The following is a 12,628-nucleotide window of genomic DNA, read 5'->3' on the forward strand; positions in this document are numbered from 1 at the left end:
TCCCTAACTCACCAAACTCCAACTGACAAAATGCTAATACAGCCCAAAGCAGCATTCCAGTACAGACAAAAACAGCACTGTAGATGGCTTGCTTTTATGCTGTCTGAATCTAGTTTCCGAAAACCTGTTTAAGCCAGTTAATTAATTAACTAGCTGCAGGTGTAAGTAGAGCCTGTATTACCCCTATTTTAAAGCTGGATTAAAACTAACCTTCTCCCAGTCCAAAGAGTAACTTTTAGTTAGTTGCTAAATTAAATAAAGATTAGTATTTAGTTAGAAATTAACCAAAGTCCCCCTATCACCAAACTCCAACTGAAGCACTCTAATGCAGCTCCAAGCATGTAATGTCTGACCTTATCTGCTGATTTACTCGTAGGTTTGTACTCTCTGTCCCTTCCTGTCATGTTCTGTTTATTATTTCCTATACTAGTACCTTTCTCTCTTGCCTTGTCTCAACTCTTTTGTTTACCACATCTTCCAAACTTGATCCCTTGCCTCCACTTATTAATTTAAAGCCCTCTCCACTTCCCTAGTTTTGCGGCTTACTACAACACCAGTCTCAACGGTACAGATCTCACTTTCCCCAGTAATGGTGCCAGTGCCCCACAAACACGAAGCCACTTTTCCCACGCCATTCTTTGGTCACGCATTCATCTCTCTAACCTTATTTACCCTACGCCAATTTGCACATGACAGAGGTAATAATCCAAAGATTATTACCTTTGAGATTCTGCTTCTGAATTTGGTGCCTAGCTCCTCAAACTGCCTATGCAGAACCCCCTTCCTTGTCATGTCTATGTTGTTGGTATCTACATGGACCACACCAACTGGATCCTCCCCCTCCCATTGTACTTTCCTCTCCAGCCCTGAGCAGACATCCTGAATCCTAGTACCAGGCAGGCAACACAGCTGTGTGGACTCTCGCTCTTTGCTACAGAGAAAAGTGTCACTATACTGTCCCCTATTCCCACTGCATTCCTTTTTGGTTCCTTCCATTTGAATGGCTTCCTATGCCACAGTGCCATGGTCTATCAGCTCATCCACTCTGCAGCCCCCACACCCATCCAAACAAGCTGAGAGAACATCAAACCTGTTGGATAATTGAGGCTGACTCTCTTGCAGTCCTGCTCTCTGGGTCCCCTTACTTGCCTAAATCGCAGTCACAGCCTCCTTTCCTTGGCCACCTGTCAAATCAGAAGCCCCTATTCTATGGGGTGTGACTGCCTCCTGGTACATAACGTCTTGATAACTCTCCCCCTCCCTGATGTGACACAGTGTCCACAGCTCAGCCTCCAGCTCAATGACACTTAGCCAAAGCTCCTCAAGATGCAGACACTTGCTGCATAGGTGTCCTGGATCACACTGGTATCCAGGAGCTCCCACATGCGGCAACCATGACACATCACCTGTCCTGCCATCTTTATGTGCTTGAATTAATGACTTAATTATTTTATTCAATTATTTATTTTCTTTTATGTATTTTATAAATCTTACCACAAATTCCTGTGCTATTTTGAACCTTTGCATAGAATAAACTCACCAAGAGTCCTTAGGCAGCACCTTCCAAACCCGCGGCCACTACCATCTAGAAGGACCAGGGCAGAAAATACTGGGAACACCACCACCTGAAAGTTCCCCTCCAAGTCACTCACCATCCTGACTTGGAAATATATCACCACTCCTTCAATGCCGCTGGGTCGAAATCCTGGAACTCCCTCCTTAGCAGCACTGTCAATGTACCTACTCCACAGGGACTGCATTGGTTCATCACCACCTTCTCAAGGGCAATTAGGAATGGGCAATAAATGCTGGGCCTAGCCAGTGATGTCCACATCCCATAAATGAATTTTAAAAAACTTAACAGATACTTATCAAACAGCTAGCTTCTTCCTTGTAGTAGAGCAAGAACCAATTCCTGCAGGGTGAAAAAAAATTGGCAGGAAACAAAGGGAATACCTCCCTCGCCTCCTCACCAAACTCCCTCAGTTCACCAAACTTGTACACTCCATTCAAGTTGAATGTCTCAATTTATATGTTCTGAAACAAAGGAACTGAGCCCAGGTACAGAACAAACCAGTTTGAGCTAGTTTCTTTAACTATTTCAACTGCTGCCAATGTATAGTTTCTATCCCCCTGTTTAGGCCCTTGGATGAGACTTAGAATTTAAACAGCACTTGCAGTTAAATGTTAAATCTATACAATATTACATTTTTGGAAAGTGATTTAAGATTCCCTCAACTCACCAATACTCTCACACTCTGTTGAGGTAGTGCTGGTCACATTGAGAATCCTCTGCCCACCTGATACCAGGGGCACCTCTTTTCCTGTGGGGAATGTTGCTCCTCATCATCATTGGGGCCAAAATCTGAGAGCCATGCCCCACTGCCAGCTGCTGCCTTCCTTGTGGCCAGGTGGCCACCCAACTGTCCTTGGCAGCTTTGCCTCCTTGCTCTTGTGCTCCCATGATGCCAAGAGGGTGATGACCCCCTAGATTGCCCAATCAATTAACTGCTACAGTCCCTGCCACTTGTGCAGCACCAAAAACACCTGTTTGTCTATGACTGAGGCTTCCTGTGCATTGTTCATCCTTTTCTGGGGCCAAGGTAATTCCGTGGGACAGACTTTAGTTCCCTACTTTGCAACCATCTCCCTTCACCTGGTCTGCTCCAAGCAGTGCATGCGTCTCATCTGACACTGTGAAAACCACAATATTTATCACTAATGAGCTCTTAATGAACTCAACAACCTTAATTGGCCTTAATTAGGGATCAGGTAGGTTCCTGACACCACCCTCCCCTGGCCAATATTTTCAGGCCCTGGTTTCCCACATTCCTGCCTCTGGCAAAAACTCTGCTTCTTTTTAAAGATTCAAATTTCATTGCAGCATTATAACTGTCCTTTCTTGAGTTTAAGTTTGTACAGTGACATGACCAGGGGAGTTAAACTGTGTCGAAACGCTGGAGGGTATAGACTATTATCATCTGCTTTATCTATAGAATCAATGCTGCTGTATTCTTTTAATTCACCTAGCAGCTTTTAAAAAATCTTTTCATTCAAATTTAATGAATCTTCACTTTTAGCATGAAGAATAGCAATCGGATCATTAAAATCAAATAATTGTCTGTACTATTTTGTCAGACTTAACCAATTCCATCATCTCATTCACCCCTCCAACGCCATCCCTTCCTCTCACGCCAGCCCGGTCCCACCATTCCATTCTCCTCACGCTATCCCTCTTATGCCATCCCCATCCCATTCCTTCCATATCATCCCCAACGCACTTTTGCCATTCCTATCTCTTCAACCAATACTATCTCATCACTCACAGATACAATCTCTACAGTCTTTGTAATTTTGTGTTTGGACTCCCCTTACTTCTGCTATTTCTGATCTCCATTAAATCCCCCAACTCTGCTGCTGCTACCACCAACCACTGGCTGTTGCAGATGCATCAAGAGGTCCAGTCCTCCATGTGCCTCACATAAACCACCAAATAAAATCACTAACAGATGCACCCCTTAAACTGATCAATCAAACTAATCTAGACATAAAAATGGCATATTATTATTACTGATCTTAAGAATATCTATATATTTACTTACATCAAGATGTGCAGTGGTTGCATCTCTTAAATGCTGAGATGAAGGATTAAGTCTCTCAAACACAATGGTGTCAGCCCCCTTACAGTACAAATACAGTTTCTTGTCAGGACGTCGTACTATGCAACAAAATAAACCAAAAGATGTAAGCAAATGGATATTGCCTATTGGTCACAATCTCATTGAGGATAAAAGTATTTTTTATTCATTTTAGGAACAACAAGCTCACCTATGACAGACATTCTTTTCCTCACATTATCGAAGTCCAGAATAGAAAGCAGTTCATAAATTTTAGTTTCACCCATTTCAACTAGAGTTATTGTCTCAGGAGTACGGGACCAGAAAACAAAGCCAAAGTTTCTTGCTGCAGTGACAAGTGCACCTTCGTCTGGAGACTGAGCCTGATACATAAGGAGACCTTTACAAAAAAAAAAGAAGATTGCTGTAAAGCAAGATACCTCCGACAAAATTATAGATATTTTCAATACCAATGTGTTAAACTTGATTATTCATGGTTTAAGCAATGAATAGAGACCAATGTCAATGTAATTTACTTCAAACAAAGCTACAGCAGATTTTATATGTAATGAAGCAAGTAGAATTTCACTAAAATGTTATTTTGTGGTTGCACCAGTCCTGCGCACCCGTCCCTGTGTTTTGTTATGCCAGATAGCAGACAGCAATGGCCAGGATTTTGCTGCCACAAGGTAAATTAAAACATCAGGACCCGATGTGGGTCCCGAGCCCTTATGGGAGGGCAGCTGGACCATGATAGCAATCTACCTGGTGGCAGCTAATTAACAAGCCACCACTGGGTCCACTGTCCAATAAAGGTCAACAGCCTGCTTCTTCGAAGTGCTAGTCCCTCAGGTCCATCCAGGTCCTCACCTCCAGCCAAGAGGACACCTCCTCCACTGAAGAGCTGGAAATAAGCAGCCTGGAAGACACGTCACAGCACTTACTCACACCCTCCACCAGTGCAGAGACATACACCTCATAGGGACCTAGATCTAGAGCGGGCTGGTGTTCACAATCTGATGGTCGCAGCACAGGCACATGCCTGCAGCAGGAGGAGGCAGGTTCAGCTGAACTTCCCAGCACTTGGAGGACTGCTGGGGAAGAGGCATCTGTGAGGTCTAAGTCGGATGACAAGTATCTGGATTCGGCCTTCCAACCTATCATGAAGAGTCAATAGAAGGTGGGTAAATATCACGGAGGGCTGTTGGGAGCCTTCAACAGAGTGGCACGTGAGTTAGAGGAGTGCATCCGCTTGCTCTCTGATGAAGTGGTGCCTACATGTGCACGTATTAAGCTCTCCACGGGAAGGATGGCGGACAACATGGAGGCCCTGGCCCAGCAGAACACGGAGATGCGTGCAGACCTGCACTCCATTGTGGTGGGCACGGGTGAGTTCCTGAAGTGCCAACATGAGAGGGAAACAGGGCACCTCAATGCCCTTCCAGGTGCTCCTTTCCCTCAAGGAGTCAGGCCGGGGTCCTTGGGCACCTAAATTGAGGAGGAGCGGCAACTGGACACCCTGGGTCATCCACTCAGGAATCTCAGAGGCTGTCCTCTCCCTCTGAGTCCTCTTTGCTGTGACCCCCTCAACCTCATCCTCTGCCACCTCGGAGGAAGCAGTTGGTCCACAGGAGGACAGCCAACACAAGCCATGGCCCCCAAGGGCTCGGATCTCCAGAGGACCCATGCCAAAGTCATCAGAGGCAACAGAGCCAACCATTGCACAGGCTGTTTCCACCCCTGCTGCAGATGTCAGGGCAGAACTTAGAAGTATTAGGCCTAGAAAAGTTTAAGAATTTCTGTTCACAAGTGGTTGCATGAGTGAATACATTTTGTCACTTTATAATCAGAAAATATATTCACTGTCACTGAATAATGTATAAGGGTGTCCTTCAGCTTCATTTGTAGGCTTCACGAGTCCTCCTCCTGCATCCTCCTACCCCTCCAACTAGCAGTTCATCTGCATACAGCTGGTTCACGAGTGATTCTGGAGAGAGAAGTGTGTGTGTGACAGGACCTTTTGGAGCCTTGTGCAAGCACTCTCTCATGCACACAGATCCTTCCTCCATCACACTCATCCCAATGTTTCTGCCAGTTTCAATGCAGCCTGCAGGTGTTTTCTTTCAGTTGTCCATCTGAGCTGACCTGCATCTCTGACTGCCCACTGATCACACTCCCATGCAGCACCTGTTCCCAGACAACACGAGGCTCTTTCACTTTCGATTTTGCAAGATTGTACTGGTGAAATATGTCTTTAGCTTCCCCGTCCTTTCCCCTCCCCCAATCAACCATGTCCTTTCTCCCATCACTGTTGACCGCCCGGCATCACATTCTACCTCCCCATCGCCATCTGCCAGCCAGAACCCTTTTATTTCCGGGATGTCCAGGAGAACGTGCACGTTCCCTACCTTCCCGAGAATCCCACCCCCATCCACATTGGCCTCCCCGATCTCCTCCTTCCTGCCCCCAGGGTCCGTGTCTGACTCTGAGACCCCACCAACCACCCTTGCCGCCCCTTCTACCACTCCTGTCGCACCATCACCCTACCGGCTCACTCTCTCATTCCCTTCTACCATGCCCAACCTCATTTCACTCCCCAGGAGGCAGTCATTGACTCCACAGACCCCTCCCTCGCACATTCACCTGGACATCCCGCCCACTTACTCCTTCCTCCATCCTTACTCCTTACTCCACCCTTACTCTTTCCTCTCCGAGCTCTATCCTCCCCCACAGACTCCTTCCCTCCTCTGAACTCCTAACCTTACACCTTCCTCCCCCCTACACCTACGTTTGCCGCATTCTCCTCATTACACCCTCCTCCTCCCATGCTCCCTCCCCCACAACCTCACCCCTCCGACACCGTTGTTCTCCATCTCCCAACCTCGCTCCCCCAACACCATTGTTCCCCCACTCCAGAACTTCACCACACCCCACAGTACACCTTCCTCTTCCAGTCAAACCTAGACCTTCCTCTCCCAACCCCCGACAAATCTTCCTCTCCCACTCACAGCTGGACCTTCCTCTCTAACCCCTTGACAGTCATCTGTAGAAAACCATGGCCAAGTCACCGATATCCCGAAGCAGACCCTCAACGGTGACTTTCTGTGAGCTGCTTCTGAACAGAACCATGTACATCAGAATCCATCCAGCATGCGATGCATGTGTTCCTCCAGGGTCCTGTTGCTGTAGGGCACCAGCATCTTCTGCTCCTCGGATGTCCACAATGTGAGTAAGGGTCTGACAGTAAGTCCCGACTTCTGCACGTCACACTTCTGCATCAGTGTGTTTTCCCACCAAAGTGGGAGGTAAATGTGACATGGGGAATGATTCTGGCGAGTAGGGTAGATGTATTATAATGAAGTTCCCAACATCTGGTGATGGGAAAGGCGGCCTGGAATGAGTGGAATGGACGATTGCAAACTGATATCTTGATGGCATGAAACTGATTTTTGGCCTTCCCAGCATATTATCCACTCATGCTCACCATGATGCTTGATGCCAATGGGCATGCAAAATTCCGCCCACAGCCTCTGCTCTATTCTTAGAAGCTTGCTTCAACACCAGGGTCTGTTTGAAGACTGCCAAACAGAAAACTGTTCCATTTGGAGAGAACCTTTCTCGTTTCCTCTTTGCAAAAATTCTCAGTGCATTCTGAAGTGCCAAATGGAAAATGCAGGCTGTCAACTCAGGCTGTCCCAATGCCACTACATTAGCTTTCTAATTACCCTTTGCTTCTTAGCTGTTCATCCCAATGGCAACTTCAGCTCACTTTTCTTGGAACCTAATGATGCCATAATCAGGGAACCAATGAACCCTCTTTCATAATATGCTCCGGTCCACCTTAGTCTTAATGGAGCATCACACAAAAGAAAATACAGGCTTTTCTCAGCACATGGGTAATCATAACCAGCTACAAGATACACTGCCGCAACCCACCAAGCTTCCTTCGACAGCACCTACCAAATTTACAACCTCTATCATCTAGAAGCACAAGAATAGCAGGTGCACTGGAGCATCACTACCTGCAAGTTCCTTCCAAGACCTACACCACCCTGACTTGAAACTGTATCGCTGTTTATTCACTGTCACTGGGTCAAAACACTGGAACTTACTTCCTAATAGCACTGTAAGTGTGCCTACACCATGGGCTAAAGCAATTCAAGAAGGCGGCTCACCATCACCTTCTCAGGGGCAAATGCAAATACTGGCCTTGCCAGCGACATTCACATCCTGTGAAGCAATTTCAAAAAATTTTACAGAGTCCTGATCAGACAAAATGGACACATAGCCAAAGGCAGAGATATTAGGAGGAAGTGACTAAAACTTTGAAAAAGAGTTGTGTTTTCTGGAGAGTCTTACAGAGGAAAGTAGAGGGAAGTAGAAGAAGTAGTGGGAATTAAGCAGGGAAATCCAGATATGAGGCATCATATGATACATCAGATGGCAAAGCTACCAATGATGTGGAACAGGGAAAGACAAGATGAAAAAGCCCAGAATCAAAGGAAAAGAGAGTCTACCTATTCAATCAGAGTGCTGGAACCCTCACCCTTCACTTCCAAGTGTATTATGAACTCGCAAATATCTTTGTATTATAAAATTGAGATCATGCTCCCTCATTCCTAACCCTCCCTTCCTCGGCCCACAAAGCCCTAAGGTTCCCCTTTGCAGTAGCCCTGAACTCAAATCTTTAGTTTCTCTCCTAACTTCCCATTTGCCTCATCTTTTCTATGAGACTGTCCATATGTCTGAGGTCTCCACGTGAAGGAGAGAAGTTCAGGTCATTGAACTTCTTTCAGCACTGCATCGAGGCCTCTGGGCAACACCACTGCCATGGCAGTTATTTGCAAACAATGCTTTTTGAGAGCTTGTCTGGAGAGCCTCCTGGCTGCTTGTGAATAAAGGACCTTTCTCCTCTTGTCCACCTCTTGCACCAAGGCCTCCAGTATTGTGGCAGAGAACCTTCGAGCCTGCTATCTGTAACATTGTGAGATTCCTGTGTCTTTCCCAGGTCCTGGTCATTTCTGTAATGATTTCCAGCACCTGCTATAATCAAAATGCACCTCCCGTTTTAGAGGTGCGGTCTTGTTTTAAGTAGTAATGGCTAGGTTGAATTCAAGCAAGCCTCTCAAGATTTTGCACCCCTTACTCAGGCCTGCGCTTAGCTGGCTGCACACTGTATTCATACAAATAAACAAACAGCACAAAGTTTGTGTGTTGCACAGTCGGAATGAATGGTGCAGGTTCATTGCACTCGATTTTTCACCCAATATATTATAAGGCTATTAAAAAAGCATATGGGATCATTAGCTTTATAAATAATAGCATAGAGTACAAAAACAAGGAAATTACGCTAAACCTTAGAGTTGGTATTCACAGAGAGGCAGGGAGGATGCATGGGAAGAAATCAGCAAGGTCGGAGACATGGAGACCTTACCGATCTTAAATAACCTTTTGTAGACTGTTGCCTGACAACAGACTAAATTGATAGCCTGGTCAGAGGTCAACATTATAAACAAGTGGCAGGAGGCTATAGCCAGAGATACACGGTGACAGATCCTGAAAGTCAGTAGAGGCTATCAGGTCTCATGGGAGGGAGGAGGAGCCAGGACACTGGAGTCATGATCCAAGCTGAGAGGGGGAGGTGAAGAGGAGAGGCAGTCAGGAAATCCTGCTCCACCTGGATAACAAAAAAAGCTAAGTGGAGCTGATCTTCAGCACTTGCCATGGCAATTTGGCAGTTCCTACATCAGATTTGCTGCCAGGCAGCTGGCAGTGCAGGCCAACTCCTGACTTATGGATTAGTTGAAGTCATGTTGCCCATAGTGTCATCAGGCCGTTATTTTTTAACATTAATTAGGTCACCACCTCCCTTGCCTTGTCAATGGCCTTATTTGTATTAATAAAAGTTTAAATGGGTGGGAATAGATTTGGGTTGCTCAATCCCCCTTCCGTCCATTTTGGGCGGGTTGGGGTGGAGCAGTGATAATGAAAATCAAGACTTTTGAATTACTGGTTAGGTCTCAGCTAAGTATTTAACACAATTCTGAGCACCACACTTTAGAAAGATATCAAGACCTTGGAAAGGATGAAGAGGAGAATTAGCAAAATAGACAAAGGGTTGGGGAGTGATAATGTGGGGAGATTGGAGAAGCTGGGATTCTTCTTACAATTGAGAAGACTAAGAGGAGATTTAATTATGGTATTCAACTTTATGAAGGTTTTTAATAAAGAGAAATTGTTTCCACTGGCAGGCAGGTCAGTAACCAGTGGTCATAAATTTAAGATAATTGGCAAAAGGTAATTGGCAGCACACCACCACCTTCTCAAGGGAAATTAGGGAAGAGCAACAAATGCTGGCTTAGCCAGCGATGCCCACATCCTGTGGGAGCATTAAAAAAAAACAGGAGTGGTGAGTATGTTTTTTATATAGTGAGTTGCTATGAGCTAGAATATACTGCCTTAAAGGATGGCTGAACCAGATTCAATAGTAACTTTTAAAAAGGAATTGGATATAAAGTTAAAAACGAAAATTTGCAAAGTTGAGGGAAAGAGTAATAAAGGAAAAGGTTAATCAGACTGTCCTAAAGTCTGCTGTTATACTGCTATTGATTTCTCTTTATACTAGAGTATTAGTAACATTTATTTTTTGTTTTTTAGGTCAATTCAGGTACAGTAGCCACTTGAATTAAGAATGACCTTAAAGCAGCAATCATTTCAGAAACAGGTTCCATAGAAGTATACATCAGAGAATACATCACTTTTTTTAGAAACAAGAAGTTGGTGTGGACAGGCTAGCAGTTCCACTGGTAGAACAGAGCAAGAGTGAAAATTAACAGATTTATGGATTATGTCCATAAATGGATTATGGATTAACAGGATTATGATAAATTAACAGAATTTTGCCCTTGGTGGGCAAGTTCGGCAGGGGTGGTCGGGAAGCCGCCCGCCGCCCGCGATTGGCACCACACCGTGATTTCACGCTGGTGGGCCAATTAAGCATGAAATGCGAGTGGTAACGCTGAGCACTGTCCGTGCGGTGGGAGGGAAAGAGCGAGCCAGCCAAGTGCGAACTTCGCACATACGTGTGAGTGAGTGCTGCATAATCTCCCTGAGGCACAGAGCTGTCTCAGGGAGATGAAGAGATATTTAAAAATTATAAAAATAAAAATGTAATAATGACTCTGTCACGTGAGCAGGGACATATTATTAATGAAAAATTCAAGTTTTTATTTTATTTTTTTGGATTTTGGAAACTGCCTCCCACCCGTGGATTGTTTCCAAAAGAATGCAAAGGTCGCTTGGCTTTTTCGCCCGCTTGCCAACTGTTAGGTTGGACAGGCAGCGAAAACTTTATGTTAATTGATGAATTAATGGCCTTAATAGGCCTTTTAATTGTTGGTGGGCGTGCTGCCGGCTCTGGCACACGCCAGCCGACCGAACAATCGTGAACTGCAAGCTCGGCCGACGTCAATGCGCATCATTTCACGCTCAAGCGGGTTGGGCACACATCCGGCTACTGAGTAAAAATTTCTGCCCAGGGAGTAAAAAAAATAAATTGGTCTACAGGAAAATGAGTTATTGATAAGGAAAAAAATGAATTATTGATAACGAACAAGCTCATTAAAATTCACCATATATGGAGTTGTGTTATGTAAGGCGGATGTGGATTTTCCCATAGAAAAGGTTAGAAAAAGGTATAAAAGTAGGTTTTGGAACAGTTACTTAGGATTCATAAAGGCCTAAAATACTTTGCTCAGAACTGTAAGCACATTTGAGTCATTTGAAAAACCTGCAAAGTTTTGTTATAAGTACTGCCTTTTAACTGTACGTTTAATTACTCTAAACATAATAAATCTGTGATGTCTGACATACATTGCTTATAAATCTGACTGATTTCAGGAGTAAATTATAAGAATGAGCACACCTGCCCTCTCAGACAGTTGGTACCACAGGATGTGCACTGTGCTTATCACACTTAGGAGATATAATGGGCACAACCTCACAAGCTCTGAGTGGCAGGTAGGTGATTAGAGGTTTCTGCTAACTTTCAGTCCTACCATGTTACAGGAAATAAGCCTGAAAATAAGCCAGAAATTAATAACCCTCAGTAAGCCTGAAAAATATGTGTTAGGTGGCCCAAACTAGGAAAGCATGTCTTGTGTGCGTTTGTTGCCCACTGTATTTCAGCCTCTGTCACAATGTCTTTTTTTTTATGTGGTTCTTGAAGATGAGGCATCTGTCAAGGGTGACTCCTAAGTAGATAGGGTGCTCGCAATGCGTCAGTGTTGCTCCACACCAGGTTACTTTAAGCTGGCGTTTGGCTTCAAAGTTTCTCAGGTGGAATGCACAAACTTGCGTCTTTGATGGGTTTGCACGAAGGTGGTTTTCTTCATAGTAGGATGATAGTCCCTCCAAGGCCTCAGAAAGTGTTTTCTCCATGGTGTTAAAATCAATGCTTTGGGCAGTGACACACAAGTTATCAACATATAGAAAACGGCATGCGACACCGTCAAGAGGTTGGTCATTCGTGTAGGTGTTGTACAGCAGCAGTGCAGGCACGCTTCCCTGAGGAAAACCATTCTTCTGAATACGCCACCTGCTGCGCTTCCCACCTAGTTCAACATAGAACCGGCAATTCTGAAGCATGCTTTCTAACAGCTCTGTTAAGTGAATATCTTTTTGTCATCTCTAGGATCTTGCAGAGGAGACGTCTATGGTTCACTGCATCATATGCTGCTGACAGGTCTACAAAAACAGCACCTGTTACCATCCCTTGCTCAAAACCATCTTCGATATGTTGTGTGAGGTTGAGCAGTTGGCTTGTTGTTGATTTGCCGGGGTGGAAACCTGCTTGCTCTGGAATGATCTTCTCATCTACAGTTGGTGCTTTCCTATTGAGTATCAGGCGTTCGTTCAAACAGCTTATTGGTGTGGCAAAGCAGTGAAATTGGCCGAAAACTCTTAGGATCTGAGGGATCTTTTCGGGCTTTAATAGTGCTATTACATGTGCC

At 45.0% G+C, this 12,628-nt stretch overlaps 1 protein-coding gene across 1 annotated transcript in view; it reads right to left on the reverse strand.

Annotated features, from left to right (window-relative positions):
- The window catches only part of atp8b5b (ATPase phospholipid transporting 8B5b), a 306,737-nt gene that overhangs the window by 142,962 nt on the left and 151,147 nt on the right, over window positions 1-12,628 (reverse strand). The window contains exons 15-16 of the mRNA XM_041183329.1: window positions 3,829-4,017; window positions 3,603-3,718 (exon numbers count right to left, since the gene is read on the reverse strand). Of these exons, the coding sequence (XP_041039263.1) occupies window positions 3,603-3,718; window positions 3,829-4,017 (305 nt within the window). The remainder of the gene's footprint in view (window positions 1-3,602; window positions 3,719-3,828; window positions 4,018-12,628) is intronic.

This window comes from Carcharodon carcharias, chromosome 1 (genome assembly GCF_017639515.1).
Source record: "Carcharodon carcharias isolate sCarCar2 chromosome 1, sCarCar2.pri, whole genome shotgun sequence".
In the NCBI taxonomy this organism is placed as follows: domain Eukaryota; kingdom Metazoa; phylum Chordata; class Chondrichthyes; order Lamniformes; family Lamnidae; genus Carcharodon; species Carcharodon carcharias.